Below are 22,698 nucleotides of genomic sequence, written 5' to 3'. Positions count from 1 at the left end.
GAGCAAACGTTGAATATTTAAATGCTGGTTACCTTTGTGCGGATGACAATAGCGAACAGTGGTTCTCATTGCGGAACCTTTGAATCGTGTTTGTATCATTAAATTGAATTTAAAATAAATTTAATTCCTCCTACTAGCAGAAAGGTATCGCATAATTTTGATTATAATTGAAATGAATGAAGCTTGAAATTTATGCCCAATTTTCTCTTAAGAAAATTAGTTTTCAGATATGAAAGTCTATATTCATCAAAAATCAAATTATAGAATTCACGAGGAAAAACAAGTTTCCTCTATTATATATTGTATATTTCATTTCAGAAAGATCTTCACGGTTCTATTCCAGGAATTTTAATATTCCTCAGAGTATGTAAAATTTTCGACATTCCCTGGGAGATTGGAATCCACAATAAATTCCCAGAGTTCAATTCATCATTGATTAAATGTACACCTCATCAACAAAGAAGAACGATCCTCCAAGTTTTCCAACCTAAATTCTGACATTTTTTAAAGTTAACAAATCCTCAACGCTCGACTTATTAATGAAGGAAAATAACCTTCGAAATATTCCAACTTAGACAAATGATTTCGGTAAAATTCTGTTGTTTGAAATATGTATGAAAATGTGGTATCCGTACCGTTTAAACTTTGCATGCGCGTTACTCGAATAGTCTTTGCGCGTGCCTGCCTCTTTTCCACGTGTCCTTGTATACTAACGCGACTGCTTTTTCACGCGAGGCGTCGTTGAAATCCATTAAGTGGTTAAGAAGGGTCAGAGCCTTCGCGACGCGGATCAAGAGCGATCCGTCGTGGCGAGACACTTCTGCCAGTTGTATCGGTGAACGACATCGTGACGCTCCCGGTAAGTCGAGCAACATGCACCATGCGCACACATAATTCTTCCTAGCTTCTTTCTAGCGGCATGAACTATCGTTGACACGGCTTAACAAGCACGAGAATCGCCGTGATCGTAGCTAATTCCTTGATATAATCAATGACGTCGATTTAAATCATTGAAAAAAATATGATTACGTGAACTTTTACACGGTACTCCATGTTGCAAATTGTTGCATTGACATTAATATTAAATACAACTAAATCTTTTCTTCATGATTGAAAAGCAAGAACCATTTTCATATGAACTTCTTTGATCTTTGTATGAATTAATTTGTTTCTCATATGATTTCATTGGAATTTAAATTTCACGTGTAATAGCTTTTTCTCTTTCTGAATGAGAATTTCATTTGCACTCTGAAAAGAATTGTGATAAAACGTGAGTTAGCATCTGTGATATAACATTGTAAGTCTCGCTTGTTACAGATAATATTGGCAAATAATACTTAACACATATTGTAAAGATAATAATGCTTAATAAGGCAGACCTAGTGTAGATTAGATTGGATCTTAACAGATTTGATACAATCTATCGCAAGTACATTTTCTTTTTTGATGGTATTATTCGTTGGTTAGTGAATACTGTGTGATGTATCTATAAAAATAAATAAAATTAATAAAGTATTCTTTATTTGTGTGAATAGAACAATAGCATGGAAAAAGGTATGTTACAATGGGAAGATTACCTGGTTATAGCAGCTACATTATGCATAAGTGTAGGCATAGGCATCTATTATCGGTTCAGTGGTGGACGACAAAAAACTATGGAGGTATGTATGTCATTCTTTTAAAATTGCAAGTTTCCTTTTAAAACAATGTTAAATTAAAGCAAAATTATTTTACAGGAATATTTCATTGCCAGCAGGTCCATGAGTATCATGCCTGTGGGTGTTGCACTAGTGGTTTCCTTCATGTCTGCAATCACCTTGTTAGGTGTCTCTGCAGAAAATTACACATATGGAACGCAGTTTGTAATAATTAATTTATCATACCTCATAGGAACTCCTATTGTTTGTTATGGATTTTTACCAGTATTCTTTAAACTTCAAGCAACAAGCGCTTATGAGGTCTGTATAATAAGGATAATTTAGATAATGATATATGTATTTAAATTACTTTTTTTTTCTTTTCTTTTTAGTACTTAGAAAAACGTTTTGGAGTAAAAGCTAGGATGGTGGCTAGTTTTGTGTACTGGCTGCAGCTGCTTTTGTATTCCGGTGTTGTACTTTATGCTCCTGCTTTAGCATTAGAGGCAACAACAGGAATTTCTAAAACTGGCAGCATTATTATCATAGGCTTAGTTTGCGCCTTCTATTCAAGCATAGGAGGCATCAAAGCCGTCCTGATCACAGACGTGTTTCAAGGATTGTTGATGTTCGTTTCTGTCTTTGTTATCATTATTACAGCTGCTATTGAAGCTGGAAGTATAGGCAAAATCTGGCAGATAGCAGAAGAAGGAAGAAGAATTGAATTCGACAGGTATGATACATGTCACGATGATAAATGATATCTTAATTTCGAGTAATTAATTGTAGAATATTTTCCAAGTGTTTCGATAGATCCCACAGTTCGACATACTTGGTGGTCGCTCACTATTGGAGGTTTATGCACGTTTCTATCATTGTATGGTGTAAATCAGGTTCAAGTGCAGCGTCTACTAACAGTGAAGTAAGTTATTACGAATAAATGGAGAAGAAATGTTATTAATTTATATAATATTTTTAGAGATATAAAAGCAGCACAAAAAGCACTTTGGATATCGTGGCCTATTTTGACAACACTTTCAATAACTACGTGTTTCTCAGGATTAGCAATATATAGTAAATATTACAAATGTGATCCGTTGCTTCAAAAGAGAATAACATCGACTGATATGCTGATGCCGTTGTATGTCATGGATACTATGTCTGACAAGCCTGGTTTACCTGGTCTTTTTATAGCAGGTAGAATTTATAACTTTTGAATATAGTAACACACCTAAACAAACAGAATTTCAACATAAATTCCATTCTTTGAATATCATCAGAAGTATATACTTTAATAGATAAAAGCATGTTAAGAACTTTAAGCTATCGTATTCTCATATTTTTTGCTTAGGTATTTTTAGTGGTGGTCTCAGCACTATTTCAGCGGCATTAAATTCATTGGCAGCAGTAACATTAGAAGATTATTTGAAACCAGCATATAAAAAATGTTGCGGCAAGGAAATTTCTCTAACCATGTCGACAACTGTAGCCAAATTACTTGCCTTTTTTTATGGAATTATTTCTATTGCTTTGGCATTTTTGGCACAATTATTAGGTGGTGTCTTGCAGGTATTTTTTTTTTTTTTTAATTTACTTTATCATAGGAGTATTACAAAATATTTTCAGGATTTCATTCAGAGGAAGATTGTTTTTGATATTACAGGCTGGCTTAACAATATTTGGAGTAGTAGGTGGCCCGTTATTAGGCCTTTTTACTCTTGGAATGCTCACAGAAACAGCCTCAGAAACAGGATCTGTAATAGGTGCTGTTGTGTCTCTAGCATTTCTATTTTGGATTGCTTTTGGACAACCCAGACCTAGTCCACCAACGCTACCAGTTACTGATGTTGGTTGTCCAAATGTAACCATTTCTACCTCACAAGTGTCATCGTAAGCAATAAATTTCTAACTTTGGAATAACTTCTAACTTCTAACTTTTGTAGTTCAAAGTAAGAAACAAATTTATAATGGAATAACGTCTTTCTTTCTTAAGGGAATCGCATGATTACTTCTATCTTTATCGAATCTCTTACATGTGGTATGCTCCGCTTGGATTTTTGATGACATTCATCATTGGACTAGGTCTTAGCTACTGCTTGAACCGAATATCTAAACAACAAAGAATCAAGGTAGATCACAATCTCTTCTTCCCTATAATAGGGAAACGTATACGTCGTAGAAATGAAAGCATTTTCGATGATGATGAGAATGTGATATCAAAGAATGAAAGCGCGCCTAAAAAGTACATATTCAACATAAATTCGGCTAACGATGCGGAAACGTCGAACTATTTTAATACTACTAAACTTTAATACATATTTAGTTAATCAGTTAAGTAGCATTTTAGATTCTAAACATTCCGTATTTCGTAAGTTGGATGGAACTTAAAAGAACAAATTAATTAATTATTCCTTCAGAGAACAAATATATGTCCAAAGAATATTTATTTATATTGTAAAAGTTTCTAAATATTTGTACTATAAAATTTAACTTGTTTGTTGTTTGGCTTTGAGAAAAATGAAATGAATATTGTCTATTGTTAAAATGTTAGAAGTAATTTTAACCTTGAACCAGTTGAGTTGAAAAATTGATCATTTGGACATATTGTATTATAAAAATGTATCAAGGTGTTTGCTGATATTTTAAATTGAATCATATTTGTTTGTTATATAGATAATGTTACACTGTTATGCGAATGTCTTCCATCTTGTTCCTAAACTGCCGTTTTGTAATTTTTGTACGATTAAGTGAAAAGATTTTTTGAGTATGTATGAGCAAATTAGTTTGCTTCACATATCACGTGAAATATGAATTTTTGGAATATCAAGTGAAATTTCTTTTATTTTAAAGAATTTTCACAGATCTGTTCAATCCGTTCAATATAGATACTTAACACATTCACTCTTAAAAATATTGTACAAAATACTTTATAGAATTGTGCTTTTCGAAAATGTAAGAAAGAGCAAGTCTAATTTTTTGTATTTTAACTGAACAAGAATAATTTTTTTCACTTGAAAATTATTACACTATTGTGTTACACTACAAATTGCACATAATTTACATTACAAATTGTCATTGCACATAATTTGCATTACAAATTGTCATTGCACATAATTTGCATTACAAATTGTCACTGCACATATGTACTTACATAATGATACTCTGTTATCAAAAGAGACTATATTTTAGTTACCTCTGAATACCAAAAGATATTTTTATATGAAATAATTCAATATACAGTGTCTTGTGGGTAACTCACTTTGCGAAACGTATTCGTAGAATGTAACTTTTTAAATTTATAATGAGTTTGCTAGTGTGGTGGCTATGTCGGTACTATGGCTATATCGGTCAGTAAAATGTAATAATATATTTATCCAAGCCTTACTGTACTGTGTAACAAGAGTTAATAAAACAATGTGTATGCGTGAGTGAAAACAATGCTAAGACTAGCAACAATTATTTCCAGTCTCTCCTCTTGTTTATCCAATGAAGAATCAAGTAATTACAATTAACAGTAAGGCAATCAAGCAGGAGGAATTTATTGTTTGACTTGATGAACTTACTTAAAACAACTGAAATTTGTAGCTTTTGATTTCTTATTCAACTTCCTCTATTTCTTTGAATAAAACAATCTGAGGAAAATCTAGTTTTTTCCATGTCCTTTTCAAGGATTACTTATGTGGCTATTAGCTTGAAATAAGATATAATTGCACCCTGAAGTTTGTCATATTCTTCTATGGAAAAATTTTTCTGAAATTAAGTATGAATTTAACTATTTAACAAAATTCACGCTGTGAAACTTTGGAAGGGAGATAAAAGTAGGCAACATGTACTTGAAAGGAAGCTTCTGTAGAAAGAAAGATGATGGTTCTAAGGTGCTTCTTGGGAGAAGCAAGTCCCAGATCAAACTACCAGTGGCCAGTTAAAACCAGTTTCAATTTATCCATGTCTCGCGCTTCGATCGGCACTGGGCTCTTTTTAATTATTTTTCTAGCGAAACTGTGACCGCCATTTTCCACGTCTACTTCTTTAACAGCCAATTAATCCATCAAGAAATTCAGCTGACATTCTTTTCGAACGAGGTGTCGAATTATGTTGACCTATGCTTTCTGAAAGACTCAGTTTCCCTAGAATTAGTTCTACTTTTAATGTAGCATTCATCGTGAATTTACTCTTAAATGCATGTAGGATTTATCATTATAAAATTTTTTACAACGCAATAAGCAATTGCTACAATAAATAATTTGCTTTGTTACAAACAAATGAGTTCAATATCCTATTGAGTATTTCAGTGTACAGATGAAAATTATTGCAAAATAAATAAGCAAATACTTTATTAAGTAATTTAGATTTCTTTTACAACAATTTTTTGAAATTTTAAAATCAAAGATAGTGTTGTTTGACAATTTATAAAAATGAGTTTACTTATTATATTGAGTATTTTTGGTGCAAGAATTTTTGAATCTACAAATTAGAATTTATTTTAACTATTTTAATTTATAAATTAGAATAGTCAAAGGACACTTTTTTCTGGTTTTAATGAATGAAATGTGAAAAAAAGAGGCTGCAACATTGCGATTATTTAAATGAATACTTGGTAAATCACTTGATTAAATTAAAATTTTGTACCTAATACCGTATTTACTTTTATCTCCTTCTGTTTATTTCCCTCTTCCATTCTCTCTTTCCCATGAAACCTAATATTATTTATTATTACGATCCTTCTGTTCACCTTTGAAGTCAACGGTCTCCTTGTGTTGATATTGCGAGCATTATGCGAGGAAAGGAAGGAAATATAGAAAATATAGAAATTATACAGAATTAGTATCGATCGTTTTGACAGCCAAGGAATTTTATTTAACTAGACTAAATTAAGACTATAGATTAAATTAAGACTAGACTAAATTAAGACTATAGAATAGTGTATTTAAAATAGTAGTGTGTAGGTGCGTATTGATACGTGTATGAGAAATTGAAATTCAATTTTCACAAGAGTGAAGCATTGTTTTAATTATTTGTGGATTGAAAATTTACTTGACTGAGGGGTGAGTTTTTCTGACTTTATCTTGACACCACTGATTTAACAAATTAAAACGTATCTTCACTTAAATTACAGTAGTAGCCTTTAGAAGAAGGCTAATTTTGAATTTTAAAGATTCTATTGATTTTACATAATTTGAAAAAATCAATTACTCGAATGGAAGGATGTTCTTGTATCCTCAAATACTTCTTCAATGGAAGATTAATTCCACATTTGACATTTACATTTTTAAATCATTAAATATATTTTACCATATTTCATACATCTTGAAAAGTATGTATTCTGTATAATTTATTGTCATTCATTGTTGAATCATTTTGAGGATACATTTTTGGAGAAAATATTTACCAGACGATTCTGAATTTACAATTACCAACTGGTAGTGTTATTTAATTCCGTGTGTTCATTCATCAATGAACGGCGTAGCTGCTCAATCTGTCGTGAGTCATAGTTCCCAGTAGAATTAGCATAATCAGTAAAGGAAGAGAATTTTATTGAATCGTGTTGTGTCATAAATAATCTTTCGCATCTTCCCATTAATTAACTTAGGTTTCATTTTCCTAAGCTATAGAAAATTCTGAAATATTCAATCACGTTTAGTATTTTAAAACAGAGTAAGAAAGTGTATTTCGAAATTATAGTAAATTCGAGTTACGAAATTAAACTGCAAGTCACAGTCTCTGTTCGATATAATATTTTCTTAATACCTTAATAGTGTTTTTCAAAGTTTGACTAATGATCGAAATCCTCTGTGGATTTCTGTCCACACTTGGGAATTTTTTTTTAAAGTAAAAATAAGAAGTTACCTCGAATTATCTACAGTGGAGAAAATGATCAAACGATGACTATTCACTTTTTTATTGTTCTAGTGAAGACACGTGTTAGAATTGTGTAAACTGCATATATATTAATTTCTCTTTAATGCTGCTTTGTAGTTAGATCTGAGAAAGGCAATAAAATCATAGATTCATTGAGAAAAATTCATAAATTAAATAACAGACAATGTACCGTAAAGTTTTTCAATAGTTACCTTCAATTATCTTCACTATTAATTAAAGATTGACCGTCATTTTCTTTATTTTTATTTTTATTAGATCTTTTTGCAAATTTCCTGACAATTTAATACACATTATCATCTATAATTTGGAATTGTTAATTCCAATTTTTCTTCCTTCTTCATTACTAATTATTATTTTTTATTTATTACAAAAATAATATAAATAGACGCAAATGAATTATCAATTTCAACTCTTAATCATACTTGAGTCTTCTAATTCTTCCAATTTTTAATTTCTAAACATTTCTTCCTTCCTTGCTGTCAACTTTCAAACATATCTCCAATTTTTTAATTATACTTAATTCTTCCAATTCCAATTTTTTAATATCTCTTCACTCTTCGTCTTCATCTTTTGCCAAGTCTGTCCATTAATTATGACGAAAATGATATAAATGGAAGATAGAGAACTTTCAGGAACATTGTTGATTTACAACCCTTTAAATGGATAACCGGTTGGATCCCGTTCCAACTGACTGTAAACATAGTTTTCATGTGTACTCTGGTTAGTGTCGATTTTTCATGTTCCAATCTTCAGCATATAGAGCAGGCAATGGTAGTTTATCAGCTCTCATTATCGCGGAAACCATTGCAACCGCGAGTTTGCTCCTGCAACCATTCATGGTGTCTCTTGATATTGTTTATAAAGTATGTTCTTGAGTGCGAGTTGTTTCACGCAAGCTATGGAGTACAAGAAGATAAAAACAGTAAGTTTACAGATGAAAATAAGCGAAGAGATGGAGAAAATAATAGTTTAGTATTCTTCACCTTTTTAAATACGACCTCTTTCTTTTTAATGCTTTCTGATGTTTCTAAACTACATAACTATTTAGAGGACTATGTAAATGATCTTCTTTGCTTTTTTTTTTTTTAGTGTTTGGTATTGGAATTCTTCGTAATTTCTGCTTTGTTCATTTCTTCTTATATCTCTTCTGCAGCATCAGGATGTCAAAATTTTTAAGTTTGAAGTCTTTTCTCTTTGTTTATTCTTACATTTTGTCTGCAACTATAATTCAATATTTCCAAATTTGATCTTCATTTTCTTTTGATATCATTGTAGTAGTATTCTCCATAATTTCTGATTTCCAAATTCTTTTCTCAATTATTTCTCGTGCTACATGAAAATGTTCTTCAGTTAAACTTCCCTTCTCTTTAACATCTTTGAATTAAAATTCTTCACAGTGCGAAAAAAAAGGAGAAGGGACATCTTCGTCAGCCACATGAAAACCTTAGAAGATATTTAAATTATTCTTAAAATTAAATATCATCTTTCTCATTTATTCGTGTCTTGTTTTAGATGATATGAAATTTATTAACATTTATTATCTGAAAGATTTATATCCCATTCTTAAAGTCAGTTTCTCAAGTTTTTAAGAAATGCAATCTATATTATTCCTTCCATCCTAAAACAATTTCAAATTGACAATTACACTAATTAACAGTCAATTAATAATTTTTCCAATTCGTCCTGAAATAGAATAAATTTTTCTAACTAAAGATATTAGTATAAAAAAACGAACATAGAGAGAATTCTATAGATTTTACATTCTACCCTCACTCCGTTTTTTTTTCTTTTCTTTTTCGACAGCTCAGAGTTCTGAATACACGTCACCCTCCGAATAACAATGTAATTACCGTGGTCACAAGTATCGTTTCCATAAGTCCGCGGAATGGAAGAAACTCGCTGCCCTGGAAGGGGCTGGTTCGTATAAATGGACACATGTGACAATTAAAACGACAGTCTGAAATCGTTCTCCGGTTAATCCGTCGGCTCTGCTCCAAACGAGGCGCGCGAAACCGAGAGTCCTTAATTAATTAATCGACCAGGGTCCCTCGCGGCGACTTCTTCGATTCCACTCGGGTACATTCTGGCCAGTCAGTTCGATCCATCGCCAGCCAAAAAACCCGAGCATATATGCGTTACGTCAGGAAGACCAGCAGCAAGATCATACAGCTGCAATTTCGTACCTTCCTACCGGCCACCGGACACCATTAGCATCTCGCGCTAATTATCTTCACACTCTTCTTCTGTATAATCTCCTTCTCTTCTTCTTCTTCCTCTTCTTCTTCTTGTTCCTTGACGTTGGAAACGCTTGGGCCACGATTGGGTTATCTGGAAGTATTTTTTTTAAACAGGTGAGATTCTGTTTTGGTAACTTTAACACTGATAACTTTCAAGATCAACTATCAAGATTTGATTAAAGTGGAGAAGGAAGATTTAATTTTGGAAAATGAAAGTTTGAATTTCAATCATGTAGAAAAGTAAGGATCTTGAAAGTTTCCTCTGTATTAGAAGCTGAATGGCTTTTCTTTTTTGAAGTATTCGCTGATTCCAGTGAAATGAAGAAGGGTGCAATCTGATTTTGAAGATTCTTCATTATCTGGAGTGGTTTCTCTTAAGTACTGATTACATGTATTCAGTGAGATTGGGGAAGTAGATTTTTTTCGAAGATAAAAAAGACGTTAGACGATAAAATCTCGAGAGCTTGTTATTCTTGAACTTTTGGCAAAGAGCTTTGGCTAAAAGGCTAGATGGATTTTGTTCGGATATTCCAAAGCTGTTAAAGAAAAGAAATGAAGAAGTTGTTAAGGTCATAAAGCTTTTAGTAGATACTTTCTCAAGTAGCACAGTCCCACTAGAAAAAGACCAACTGTTCAACGAGAGTACTTTAAACTTCTTAAACACATCTTGAAGTTTCAATAGTTCGTAGTAGTTCTTGATCTTGAAGCTTCTGAAGATACTCTCTATACGTCGTTCTTGAATGTGTCAGAAATTTCAGGAAAGTTTGCAGTTGCAGTTTCTTGTCGAAAATTGAGTGGTTGTTGACGTTTCTGGGTAAGTTTGAAGCATTTCACATTTTTCATGAAATTTAATCTTCCTCCTCCTGAGAAAACATTCATCAAACAAGAATATTCCAAAATGTCTTTCAATTACTGCCATGAATACCTCGGCAAAAGATTTACAGAAAATTGGAAAATCACAAAGCAAAAAGAGAGAAATTTTATACGAAAATATAAAATTAGAAGATACCCTAAAATGAGATTTATAAAAATAGTTTAGAGAAATCAGGGAAATCTACCGAAAATTCCTAAATGTCGAGAAAAATGTACGAAGATTTTCATTTAGGAGAATGTTGCACATCCTGCAACATCTTGATAAATTGCTCGAAACGAGGAACCACGAAGAAAATAAATGACTGGATATTATTTCGTCCTGTATAGTAGGTAAATAATGTTCACGCATATCTGGCTCGCTTTGCAATTATTCAAAGGCAACTCTATGCTTCCGCTTGTTAACTCTCAAATGGATTACAATTGTAGTCCGAGCTTTGTTTCCCCATTGAGATTCCGACGACAATCGCACCTGTCCACGCTCTTAAATCAATCTGTTGTCTCGCATCATCGTTGTTGCTCGAGTTCGTAAGCTGGCTAATTGACCAAGGCCAGTTTTTCACCTTCTCGTGTTTTATCATGCTCCGTCATTATTTTCCACATCTTCCTCATTAAATATTCAATTCCTTTAATATTTAGAAATTCTTACAGTGAAATATTAGATTAGCTAAGAAAGATCAGGAAATCAAACTTATTTTCCTCAGTGGTAAAGATTTTATTTAATTAAGGAAGAAATGTATTTTAATCATAATTCAGCATTGACACTTGATTTTGATGAAAGAGTGGCCAAAACAATTCTAATATTTTTTTCTAAAGAAAAAGCTGTAAGTATTTATACTACTGATTACATTTGCTGTTCATATTATTCTTTTTTAATTAAAAAATAAAAGAATAAGAGAGGAAGACAAATATATTGATAAACAGTCAAAACACAGCAACTGAATGTTTCCAAATTAAAAAAACAGGAAGGCACGGAAATCACCAAAATTAAAGGAAATATTTAAAAAGATGAGACACGACAAATTTATTTGAAGGTGTCATTCTATACTGTTTAAAGAACAGTGGAGAAGTTTCATGTGGATAGTACAGCTCAGACGTATATAATGAAAGATGTTATTTATCTTGTTCAGATGTTCCTCACGAGTTTGCACAAACTGGACCAGTTCGACTCTGAATTAACTGGTTCTAGCCAGAGTCAACCAGATTTCTTAATGATGATCGAATGCCGGTGTTAATAGCCGCAACTACGGTGCAAATCCTTCTAAACAATTACACCGAATGGTGGGGCACGATATATATCCAATAATCGCATCATTCGCAACCAAAGAGCACAGTGCGTTACACTTTTGATTATGTAAGAAAGAACTCAGTTGACTAAACGACCACCGAGTTCATTCTGGCCTGTGTCTCTGCTCATACTGGATCGATCTCAGCTATCACGGTGTTTAGATTAGATCTCGACGGTGTGGCTCTACAAAAAAATGAAACAGAAAAATGTAATTCGCTTTGAGACACTTTTGAACATCAGAGGGAGAGACGATACTTTGGGGAGAACTCTTTTGACAATTCTTTTCCGCTTTTGGAAAATTAAATTGCAAAATTTCTGCAGTTTCTGCTGAAAATTATTTTTCTTCGCCGGTTGTAGAATTTTAATGATAGCGTTTCGTGGAAACTTTTTTCCGCGATTCTCCTTCGGAATCTTCAGAGGGCAAAGATTCGAATAGAAGAGAATTTTGGTAATTTCTCCAATTAATTGGGATTCTTCTTCAAAAATCGTAATCAGCTGTTGTTCATGCTTGTAACAATCTGTCGGAGATCTGTAAAACGATACGAAATTCGAATCATATAACGTGGAGATCGTGTGTCTTTCACGTGATTCTTGATCCATGGAAGATATCAATATATATATCTTCAAGGACGATGAATGTCACATTTTCCTCGATTATTTTTGTTCGCAGCATTTCCTGTATTATCATAATTCTACTTTTATACAAATTTCCTTTATGATTAATTAACGTAGAAAATCATTTTTCTTCTTAGTGTCAGAAATTAGAGAGTCTGCAGAAATTTATAAAAATTACAAAATCCGCAGAATTTATAAAGATTTCTAGAGAACTTAGATAAATTAAATTAAGAAAGATCTATGAAAGTTAAGAGAGAAAGAAATTTCTATAAATCCATAAACACATTTCTTCTTCTGACAAATGAAGATATAAGATACAATGACTAAATAATAAATTAATATCCCAAACATCAGATATTCAAAATTAAGAGATGAGATTTATACAAAAATATCCTGACCTCCAGTTTCATTCGAAAGATCCAATTAAATGCAAGATTTCTAATTCTAAATTTTTCACGACTCATATCCACAGGGGAATTCTCTGTCTCTGTTCAAGCTCACGAAACATGAGGTCACGTGTTTTGGTATTATTCTTCTTCCTGGCGATTTCTTCAGCGGAACAGCGACCGTCCGAGGATGTAAAAGAAAAATGTATGGAGGACCATCCTGTTCTCCTCCATTACTTCTCATGGGCCGACTATATGGTGTTGGCTGCTATGTTGATAATTTCGTGCCTGATTGGCACTTTCTATGGCTTCTTCTCAAAGAAGCAGGAAACCAGCCAAGACTTCCTGCTCGGTGGCTCGAGCATGGGAACATTCCCTATGGCAATGTCACTGGCAGCCAGCTTCATCACAGCTATTGAGCTTCTGGGGAATCCTGCGGAGATGTACGAACAGGTATGATCTTTTCTCAAACGACAAACAGTTCTGTAAGATGGGCTGTGGCAATAGTAGCTTATAACAATATTACACAAATTAATTTATTAATCAATTACTTGTCATTTAATTTATTTATATTTATTAAAATTCGACGTGACGTCATTATCTTTCTCATGTGTTCCATTGCTTTTCGTGAAGAACTTCAAAACGTCCGAATAAAAAAGAATTTTGAATGCGATACATTGATTTGTAAGATTCTTATTTCCTTATGTCAAGACGTTTAAAAAATTCCAGGGCACTCAATTCTGGATGACATGCCTGGCCTTCATCTTGGTTGTGCCCATTACCTCCTGTCTGTACCTGCCGGTTTACATGAAGCTGAGATTAACCTCAAGCTACGAGTACCTTAATCTTCGTTTCGACCAGTATTGCAGACTGCTCGCTGGCGGCCTTTACATGCTGCAGATGATACTCTACACGTCTGTGGCCGTATACGCGCCAGCGTTAGCTTTAAGTCACGGTGAGCAACGGTGAAACGCGACTCGGCTCAATTAATCTGCGTCCATTCCCTTGATTAACTTGCCTTCTCTTCTTACAGTCACGGGCCTCAATACTTATATAGCCGTCACTCTAGTCTACGTAGTCTGTATCTTCTACGCATCGCAGGTATTGTCTTAATTAACTCGAAGATACGTGTTTCTCGTTCCCTTTCTTTGGAAGAATATTTGTCTTCTTCCTTTGTTCTTTGATGTTCTTTCAATCCTTACAATTTGGGACATTTTGAAGACTTGAAAAATAAGCGGAGGTCAATCATTCTTGACTTCTAAAGCACTTTTATTCTTCCTTCTTCAAAAATTTTCGCCTTTTACTTCCAAATCTTTCACTCTCTTCTCTGAAATGTTAATTTCTAGTTTTTTTGCTAAATCGTTCCTTCAGAAACTAAAGAAGTGTGTTCATCCTCTTTCGATTCAGGGTGGAATGAAGGCTGTCATAATGACAGATACGTTCCAAGCAGCGGTGCTCCTTGGCTCCCTCTTTCTGATTGTCGGGTACGGCCTTTTTTGGGAAGGAGGGCTCTCCTTGGTGTGGCAAGTCAACCAGCAATCAGACAGAATGGAGTTCTTCAACATGGATCCCAGTCCAACTGTCAGGCACAGTTTCTGGAGCGTGGTGATTGGTGGAACCATTTACTGGACTAGCATGTTCTGCAGCAATCAAGCTTCCGTCCAAAAGTACCTCAGTGTAGAAAGCATTGGCCAAGTTAGAACGTGAGTATTTTCAAAATTTACCAAATACCAGGATATCCTCCATTGTATATCTTCGGTTCTACGTTGTTTTAATTTTCATGTTTATTTCAGAGCGTTATGGGTGTCAGCTTTTGGCATGATTATAATATACACCGTGAACTTTCTGACCGGTATGGTGCTCTACAGCACGTACAAAGACTGTGATCCTCTCCTGGCTGACTATATAAGCGGCCAGGATCAGTTGTTGCCATTGTACGTTATGAATTTCATGGGTAGCTTAAAAGGAGTGCCTGGGTTCTTTGTTGCTGGGATCTTTGCTGCCTCTTTAGGGTGTGTTGAACAATTACTACCTTGAATAAAAGAACATCTCCTTCATAAGTGATTGAATTTTTAACATAGTATTTCATAGAGTTTCTTTGTTAGGCTTCTTAATTTTCATAGTATTAATAATCGCAAAGTGAAAGCAACATGGGTTGAAAAATGTTTGCAGAACCGTAGCAAGCGCTCTCAACTCTCTGGCAGCCATAACCTGCGAAGATATCCTTCAGGGATTGTTCAAAATGGAGATGCCAGCAAGAAAAGGAGCAATTTATGCTAGATGGATTAGTATCTTTTTTGGAGCGCTTAGCTTTGCTTTGGTCTTCGTCGTGGAACGTCTTGGTAGTGTTCTTCAGGTACTAACCTTCTCATAAACTATTCTTTTCTCTTAAAACTCCTGCGTAACATTTCTTTTTCTTTTAATGAAATTTAAGAAATCATCTTTCTCTTCAATTCAGACAATAAAAGTAACTTTCTTATGAATTTGTAACGTCACGGTGGATGAAAATGAATTTTGCAGGTTGCCCTGTCATTCAATGGCATGGTCGGTGGCATTACGCTGGGATTATTCTCATTGGGCATGTTCGTGCCATGGGCAAATGCCAAAGGAGCGATTACCGGTGCCATTGCCAGTTTAGTAATTGTCCTTTGGATTGGTCTTGGAGCACAAATTGCCACCTTAAATGGCCAAATTCACCTAGATAACAAACCAGTGTCAGTTAACGCTTGTCCATGCATTAACACCACAGACATAATCTCAAATGATTCAAATGGCAACAACGGTGAAGCTTATTCCATATACGAGGTATCTACTACAACATTGTTGCAATTTCAGTTATCACCAGCTTTTCCTCTTTATATCTTCAATAAAAATTCGTTTCCCTTTCCCCTTTTATTTCCAGATCAGTTATCTGTGGTATACTGCGATCGGTTGTATCCTGACAATGTTGATAGGCGTGGGAGTGAGTTTCTTCACGGGTTTTCAGAACCCGGCGGACCTAGACCAGGACCTCCTGAGTCCGCCCATCGCTTCAATGTTCCACGTACAGACAAAACCGCACGCCAACAACGTCCACGGTATCACAAACTTTGGCCTGGAACTGGACGATGAGAAATCGCAGGCAGAAAGTACCAAGAGTCAAAAGACATGAGGAACAGCACCGGTTCGGTATCCACTGTACACTTGGAAGAGATTCTGTGAACCAGAGGTTGCTCCGGATGGTGGAAATTACATTAGAAAACCGTCTGGGAACATTTTAGAGGGCTCGTTTGAAACGCAGTAGTTGCTAATCGCGACAGTTTCATGGCGCTTATTTTTATTTCTTCAAGGTTGTCCTCTGTAGTCAGTTAGGGAAAACCTGAGCGCTGACTGCACTAGAAAATGTCTACGTGTTAGTTTTTAATAGCGGAAACTTACAAGATAGTGAGTCGATTGGGGATCCACTCGTGGATGATTGATCGTTGCTGTTTCCTTGCCAAGTCCCCGCAATTCATTCTCTTAGCATTAGACTAAGTTCGTGAAGTACGATGGTAGATTGCTTTGTTCTGAATGCTGGATACTTGGCACGAAGGCTCGAAGAAAGAGCAACCAAAATACTGGCAACTGAGAGGAGTACAAGTAAGAACCAATCAGTTGCCAATATATAACAAGGTGAAATAGGGCAGAACGAAGCATGAGCGAAGGTGAAGAGGTTCTTTAAGACTCGAATGAAAGTACTTTTTAGTTTCGTTATCCGTGAAAACAGAAGGGTAGCGTTTAAAGAATAAAAGATGATAACGTCGCTAGTGTTTAGTTAGAGATGAAGGAAGAGGACCTTACTGATTTAGAGAGACTATTTATGAATATTCAGAGAAGACTCCTTGCCAGGAGGCGACTCGAAATTGCGTAGGGTAGTTTATTTATGGCGCCAGTTGATATAGTACTTATCTTGTCTTGCCAATTCCAACCATTCCTGAACAAGAAGCTCTCTCGTGGGCGAGAATTTTAGTAATTGACAATCAATTGTTAGGGATTTTTGCTCTTCGTCATTCTACACTTGTATATTTGAGGATTGTCATTGTATCATATTTGAAGAAATAATTTTATTTAGTAGTATCTTTTATTTCCGGCCCTGAAGGGATCTACTCCGGTCTAAACTCGAGAAGTTATTTACTTGTTTTTTTTTAAATCAGAATCTTCCGTTTTGTCTGTTTGTTTGTCAACGAGCGCAATCTTTCCCTTTTGCCTTCAGACGAGACAGACAGTATCACGGGGAGATTTTTATACATTTTCTTCAGCTCTTCAAGCACCACTTTCGCCCCCCGAGGAGCTTCTTTCGCGCGAAACATCGACGATTCGTTCAAGAATCTCCCTCTCAACGCCTTGTCAACTCAATGGGAATGGTTTTTCTTTCTCCCCTCGTCGTCTGTTCTTACTTCTTTCTTCTCTTCTTCCTTTTTTTTCTCTTTTTTATACCGTGAGAAGATGAAAAAAATCATTCTTTCACTTGACTGCGGATCTGTACTTCGTTTCATCGTCTCGGATATTTAAATAGCTGAGAATATACGGATATACATTTTATGAGCATGCCTCTACAATTCTAGATAAACTATTTGTACATAAGAGAGATATAGTAAATGGCTTTATTGTATTTGCGAGTTGTCACTTCCCTTTTCTCCCCCCCCCTCCCCCTCCCCACTTTCTTCTCTCTTTCTTCTCTGCAAGTTGTAAGTTCAAATGAAGAAGATGAAAGCCAAATGTCATGGAAGATCGTTTTTAATCATCTGTTAATTAATCAAAGAAACGTATTTGGAAATTCTCCGTGAAAGCATCAAATTAAAATACATGAAAATAAAATAAAAGGGACCAAGAAAAACCGGAGATTGGTCCAACGAAGAACCTGAAGACCAATGTTACTCTCTTGTTACCGCCACTCTAATTAGAAGATGGAGAATACCTTTCTGCGATTAGAGGAACAGTGACGCAAACGGCACGAAAGTGGAACAGAGAAAGCTATAGCGAGAAGAGAGAGGGAAAGGTAGAGAGAGAGAGAGAGAGAAAGCCACAGAGAGAAAGGACACGACACGAGTGAAAGTGGATCAATACGCTGTTAACGTTACGCCAGGCAGCGTGCTGCCGGAGTTCTCCTCTTCGAGACTCGCGTTTTTTGTTGTTAAAGAACAAAGAGCTATTAGTGCAACAAACAGACCTCGTGCGGTAAATCCCCTTATTACACCAGAATTATTCCTCATTGTGCGCCTAATTTCTGCTCCTTTCTTGTTCAGTGTTTTCCGCCAAGTTCCGAGTGCGCGAGCACCGAGTCGCAGAATTGCAGAATTGTTGTCATTAAACTACGCTGAACTACGTTTGTTGATGCGTGGTGAATCATGAGTATCCACGGTGTTGTGTCGCTGTATGCGAGAGCGGTGTTCAACGGTGAGAAAAGGGCCTGTGAGTGACAGAATCGTGATTTGTTACTTGTTGGTGAGAGCAGCATTGTCAGAGATGGTTCACATGGGGCTGGACAGATAGTTAAAATAATGATGATTGATCGTTACGCGTAGAGGAATGGGAAGATTCCAGTTTTGAAACTGTACAGCGATGCACGGTGGTTTTGTGCTGTAAAGAGAGAGAACCAGCCATGAATCTTTCCTATTTTGTGAGTATTGTTACGCAGTCTCCTCTTGTCTTCCTTTTCTTATTAGAAAATTAAAGTAAGGATACTTACTAACTCACTAACTTTATATAATAACTCATCAATAGGGATTGTAGAATCAGTGTTTCAATGTTGTTTCTACAATTTTTGAACAATTTTTGGGTCTAAGAATTTCAAATATTTTGTTTTGAGAGGAAATCCCTTTCTCTGGCAAGAGATCAATGGACAAAATCCCTCTTCTAGTATATATTTCTTCAGAAGCCACGAGTCTCTGAAGTTTCCAGACAAGTGCCAAGGAAACCTGAGAAAGCCAAAGAATAAAATCTACACTTGTGGCTTACTTTCTTCCTAACAAAAACCACTCTTCCACTAGTAGTCGGCGCGAGGGCCAGAAAGTTGAAAAATTTTCAATCTGAAACTTCACCTTTGCTCGCCAATCACTTGTCTCGGCATTGTCCTTCCGCAGGTGCACAAAATCACCTTCAAGTCAGACCTGCGATGCTTCCGTTTCCTCCGCTGGACCATCCTGGTGCCTCCAGTCATCTACTTGTCGCTGCTCGTCTTCAAGTACAACAGGGACGCGCCTCTGAGGAGCCTCGCGTCCACCACCGCCGAACAAGATGACAAAGGCCTGGTGATCGAGAATCTTTTCATGGAGCTGGAGGCGGTGACGGCGGACAAGAGGGATCTGGAGCATTACAAAGAGATCGATCGAGGCATCAAGGACGCGGAGGAAGCGGAGAACCAGGAGAACCCGCGGACCTTGCTGGAGAACATATTTCAAAGAGCTGACACGAACGAGGACCGGCTGTTGGACATCCAGGAGTTGGCCAAGTGGATTCACACGAAGATCACGGATCACATCAGCCGAGCTATGAAAGAGAACGTTGGCTTGTTCACTGCTATAGATAACAACCCGCGAAACGGTGAGTTACTTCGATTCGACGCTCGATCTGTTCTTCGATTAATTGTAATCTCTTGCGCTGCAATGGACGTGGTCGCTCGTTATGGTCCGCAATCAGTTGATGTTTGAGCGTACGAATTTGAAGGAAAGATTATTCTACTCTCGTTGCGGAGACGAGTATAGATTTAAAAAAAAAGGAAAGAGAAAATAATGGGACAATATATTCAAGAAGTTATTAGAATTAAAATCATTGCAACGAAATTGTTCGAGATCCCAAATTTCTTAATTTTAATTGAAACGAATAGGTAGACATTAAGAAACAAGAGGGAAAAGGGAAATTGAACGAGTGAACTTTCAGGCGAGGTCTCATGGGAAGAGTATCACGCGCACTTTCTCAGATCCCACGGATTCCCCGAGAGTTATGTGAGCTCGCACGACAAGAAGCACAGCGACATGTCGCGCACGTTGAAGGAGAGCATCATGAGAGACAGAGCTAGATGGGCGGAAGCGGCTAGAAACGATCCGGAGAGACTCGAGCTCGACGAGTTCCTGGCTTTCACCCACCCTGAGAGCAGTCACAGGGCTCTGCTGCAAATGGTCGAGGACCTGTTTGAAAAATTCGGTAATCGAACCTCTCGACTCTCAGTTCGATAAACGTAATTTCTCAACTTTGCGAAAGAACATTTCAAAGTTTTTACGACTTTTGCCATTTTCTTAGTGTATTGTTTCAACAATATTCGTCGCGGAACAAATTATTTACGTTTTCTAGAGAAATCTAATTATCGATTAATCATTTAAAATATTTTTTGTTTACGTTGTTCTCTAATTCCAATTATTTTCGATTGATTTTTGATCACTCTTGTCTCCGATATATTTTTCAATCATGTAATAATAATCTATGTTATGTTAGATTTTTTCATCTACTATTTTCGCCCTCAGATCGCGATGGGGATGAACAACTGACGGAAGACGAGTTCTCCGATCTACCCTCGGAGGGGGTGGGTCTAGACCTGAAGGAAGACAGACGTGAAGCGGTGGGCGGAAGTGACGACAGGCGGAAGGAGTTCAGACATCTCATTGACAAGAATAAGGATGGAAAAGCGGATAGAACGGAACTTCTGGTAACGATATGAAAATTTCCTATTTCTTTGTTTAATGTACATCTACAGACATCAAATTATATATATGTATTTAATTTGAAATATATATATATATATATATATATATATATAATTTGAAATATATATATATATATATATATATATATATATATATATATATATATAATTTATTATATATTAATTAAAATATATATATTAAAATATATTATTATTAAATATATAAAATATAAATGTATTGTATAGTATATAATAATATTATATTTTTGTTATTATATTATATATTATTTGTATTTAATATTATATTATATTATTATTAAATGTATAAAATATAAATGTACTGTATATTATATAATAATATTATATTTTGTATTATTATATTATATACTATTTATATTTAATATATATAATATTATATTATATTATTATTAAATATATAAAATATATTTATATTTTAATAATGTAAAATATAAAATTAAATATATTTNATTAAAATATTATTAAATACATTTTAATAATAATATATAGATATAATATTAATATAATATTATAATATTATTAAAATATATTTTAAGTTAAATATAATATATATATATTAATTATTTAATATACAATATATATTTTAATAATATTATTAATAATATTATTAAAATAATATAATGATTAATAATCAATAATAATATTATTAAAATATTATTAAATACATTTTAATAATAATATATAGATATAATATATAGATAATAATATATAGATATTATTAAAATACATATATAATTTATAAATATAAATTTTATATACACATACATTTTATATACATTTATAATATCGAACAAAATAATTTGGGAAAGACACATTTTTAATTATTTGAATAAAACTGTGAAATCGAATGTGTCCAGATGTACATAGACCCGAGGAATCCAAGGCACGCGATACAAGAGGCCCAACACTTGATAAGCGTGTCGGACACGAACCTCGACGGGAAGTTGAATCTGTCGGAGATACTGAGCAAAATGGACCTGTTCCTCGGCAGCAAGATGGTGGACACCGAGAGAAGTTTCCACGACGAGTTTTAATTGCTCAATTACTGAGGCGAGGAGCAACTCGACGTTTACACGTAAAGAGAAGAGAACTGATCATTTCGATTATAACTGACCCTCTGAGAGGGTTCGTCGAAACATTCGGGCGCCATTTTGGTACCAAATCTCTCGATCATTATTAGTGAAACACGATGATCTTCTCCGTACGAAATTGCGAACGAGAGCTCTATTTTTACTCACGCAGACAATATCTATTAACGATTTTTGATAATATTGTTAAACGCATTTGTCACTTTTAAGCAACAGTGACACGATCAAGTGTCCCCAGAATGATTTTCAATCAGCTCGTAGTACGCTTACGAATCACGATCGCGAGCCACGAATTCAAATTCGGTGCCCTCTGTTTCGTTTTCATTCAACGTGGGTGACTGAGGGTGGCTGAGAAATTTGTTTCCTGATCAATGCACTCTCTCTCATTCTCTGACACAATAGTTTACGTTTCTCTTCTTCTAGTCTACTTTCGCGAGTCTGGTACATTTATTGGGAAGCATTCTCTAATCGGTGCTTTCGAAACCTGTCTGTGATAGTCGTTGTACCGTAGAATATCATTTTTTACACCTGCTTTCGCAGAAGTTATTTATTATCGTACCTCACTGTCAATTCGCGCACGGAGAGAGGCAAATTTTCGAAGGTGACGACGAGGAAACAGACTTTGAAATCCGTCCTGTCAGTGTGGATCTACACGTCAGCGTCACAATAGTCAACGACAGAATATTCTTTCGAAACGCCAACTTTCATCGTGCAAAGGTTTCGTGAAATATTATACCTGGTAGCTTTAATTCGTAACACTAAAAAACTGTTTGTATAAATGTGGGTTTTTACGTGTGGGATCGTAGTGAGTGTAATGTTGTCTTACGTTGGTCGAGATCTACAAAAATGCGAAAGAAACGAAAATTATGGACGTTCCAATTTCGAAAAACGTTACGAACTTGTACTTTGTAGGACGTGTTTTTTTGTACATTTATGGTGGCAATAAAAATTATTTAGAGAACGATGTACATGTATATATAATATATACTTGTTAAGAAAGA

At 35.0% G+C, this 22,698-nt stretch overlaps 3 protein-coding genes and 2 long non-coding RNA genes across 11 annotated transcripts; 3 read left to right on the top strand and 2 right to left on the bottom strand.

The window, feature by feature from the left end:
* Positions 1 to 318: 318 nt before the first annotated feature.
* LOC122527175 (putative sodium-dependent multivitamin transporter) lies at positions 319 to 4,958 on the top strand. Of its 6 annotated transcripts, XM_043651128.1 has the most exons (10): positions 319 to 859; positions 916 to 1,117; positions 1,536 to 1,661; positions 1,737 to 1,958; positions 2,030 to 2,370; positions 2,440 to 2,559; positions 2,617 to 2,834; positions 2,989 to 3,206; positions 3,301 to 3,527; positions 3,631 to 4,958. In XM_043651128.1, the coding sequence occupies exons 3-10, from the start codon at positions 1,545 to 1,547 to the stop codon at positions 3,947 to 3,949; spliced, it is 1,782 nt and encodes a 593-aa protein (XP_043507063.1). In that variant the 5' UTR covers positions 319 to 859; positions 916 to 1,117; positions 1,536 to 1,544; the 3' UTR covers positions 3,950 to 4,958. The 6 variants fall into 6 exon arrangements, with proteins under 6 accessions (XP_043507063.1, XP_043507060.1, XP_043507065.1 ...); XM_043651125.1 differs by lacking the exon at positions 916 to 1,117; XM_043651130.1 differs by lacking the exons at positions 319 to 859; positions 916 to 1,117 and adding an exon at positions 1,185 to 1,270.
* Positions 4,959 to 5,713: 755 nt separating this feature from the next.
* Positions 5,714 to 7,749, bottom strand: LOC122527180. Its single transcript, XR_006306302.1, has 4 exons — positions 7,709 to 7,749; positions 7,485 to 7,619; positions 6,283 to 7,255; positions 5,714 to 5,764 (listed from the first exon to the last, which is right to left on the bottom strand). It is a non-coding gene; the product is annotated as an uncharacterized LOC122527180 (long non-coding RNA).
* A 5,076-nt stretch (positions 7,750 to 12,825) lies between these two features.
* On the bottom strand, positions 12,826 to 13,792 carry LOC122527171. The gene is made up of 2 exons (XR_006306300.1): positions 13,696 to 13,792; positions 12,826 to 13,346 (listed from the first exon to the last, which is right to left on the bottom strand). It is a non-coding gene; the product is annotated as an uncharacterized LOC122527171 (long non-coding RNA).
* LOC122527164 (sodium-coupled monocarboxylate transporter 1-like) lies at positions 13,034 to 17,543 on the top strand. The gene is made up of 8 exons (XM_043651107.1): positions 13,034 to 13,366; positions 13,643 to 13,868; positions 13,947 to 14,014; positions 14,321 to 14,616; positions 14,707 to 14,925; positions 15,086 to 15,269; positions 15,434 to 15,718; positions 15,816 to 17,543. Exons 1-8 carry the CDS (start codon positions 13,034 to 13,036, stop codon positions 16,062 to 16,064), a joined length of 1,860 nt encoding a protein of 619 aa, XP_043507042.1. The 3' UTR covers positions 16,065 to 17,543.
* LOC122527167 (45 kDa calcium-binding protein) lies at positions 17,528 to 22,658 on the top strand. Of its 2 annotated transcripts, none has more exons than XM_043651116.1 (5): positions 17,528 to 17,616; positions 19,015 to 19,474; positions 19,811 to 20,074; positions 20,392 to 20,573; positions 21,467 to 22,658. In XM_043651116.1, the coding sequence occupies exons 1-5, from the start codon at positions 17,530 to 17,532 to the stop codon at positions 21,641 to 21,643; spliced, it is 1,170 nt and encodes a 389-aa protein (XP_043507051.1). In that variant the 5' UTR covers positions 17,528 to 17,529; the 3' UTR covers positions 21,644 to 22,658. The 2 variants fall into 2 exon arrangements, with proteins under 2 accessions (XP_043507051.1, XP_043507052.1); XM_043651117.1 differs by lacking the exon at positions 17,528 to 17,616 and adding an exon at positions 17,935 to 18,551.
* The last annotated feature ends 40 nt before the right edge of the window (positions 22,659 to 22,698 follow it).

Source organism: Frieseomelitta varia, unplaced genomic scaffold (genome assembly GCF_011392965.1).
Source record: "Frieseomelitta varia isolate USP_RPSP 00005682 unplaced genomic scaffold, Fvar_1.2 scaffold_212, whole genome shotgun sequence".
Lineage (NCBI taxonomy): Eukaryota > Metazoa > Arthropoda > Insecta > Hymenoptera > Apidae > Frieseomelitta > Frieseomelitta varia.
This window is presented reverse-complemented; position numbering and strand designations above follow the sequence as displayed.

Coding starts and splice junctions, on each gene's coding strand:
- LOC122527175 (XM_043651125.1), top strand. CDS start 1,545: ATGGAAAAAGGTATGTTACAATGGGAAGATTACCTGGTTATAGCAGCT. Junction 2,371..2,439: donor AGAAGAATTGAATTCGACAG/GTATGATACATG, acceptor ATATTTTCCAAG/TGTTTCGATAGATCCCACAG. Junction 2,835..2,988: donor ACCTGGTCTTTTTATAGCAG/GTAGAATTTATA, acceptor TTTTTTGCTTAG/GTATTTTTAGTGGTGGTCTC.
- LOC122527164 (XM_043651107.1), top strand. CDS start 13,034: ATGAGGTCACGTGTTTTGGTATTATTCTTCTTCCTGGCGATTTCTTCA. Junction 14,926..15,085: donor ATCTTTGCTGCCTCTTTAGG/GTGTGTTGAACA, acceptor AAATGTTTGCAG/AACCGTAGCAAGCGCTCTCA. Junction 15,270..15,433: donor GTCTTGGTAGTGTTCTTCAG/GTACTAACCTTC, acceptor TGAATTTTGCAG/GTTGCCCTGTCATTCAATGG.
- LOC122527167 (XM_043651116.1), top strand. CDS start 17,530: ATGGCTTTATTGTATTTGCGAGTTGTCACTTCCCTTTTCTCCCCCCCC. Junction 19,475..19,810: donor AGATAACAACCCGCGAAACG/GTGAGTTACTTC, acceptor GTGAACTTTCAG/GCGAGGTCTCATGGGAAGAG. Junction 20,075..20,391: donor GGACCTGTTTGAAAAATTCG/GTAATCGAACCT, acceptor TTTCGCCCTCAG/ATCGCGATGGGGATGAACAA.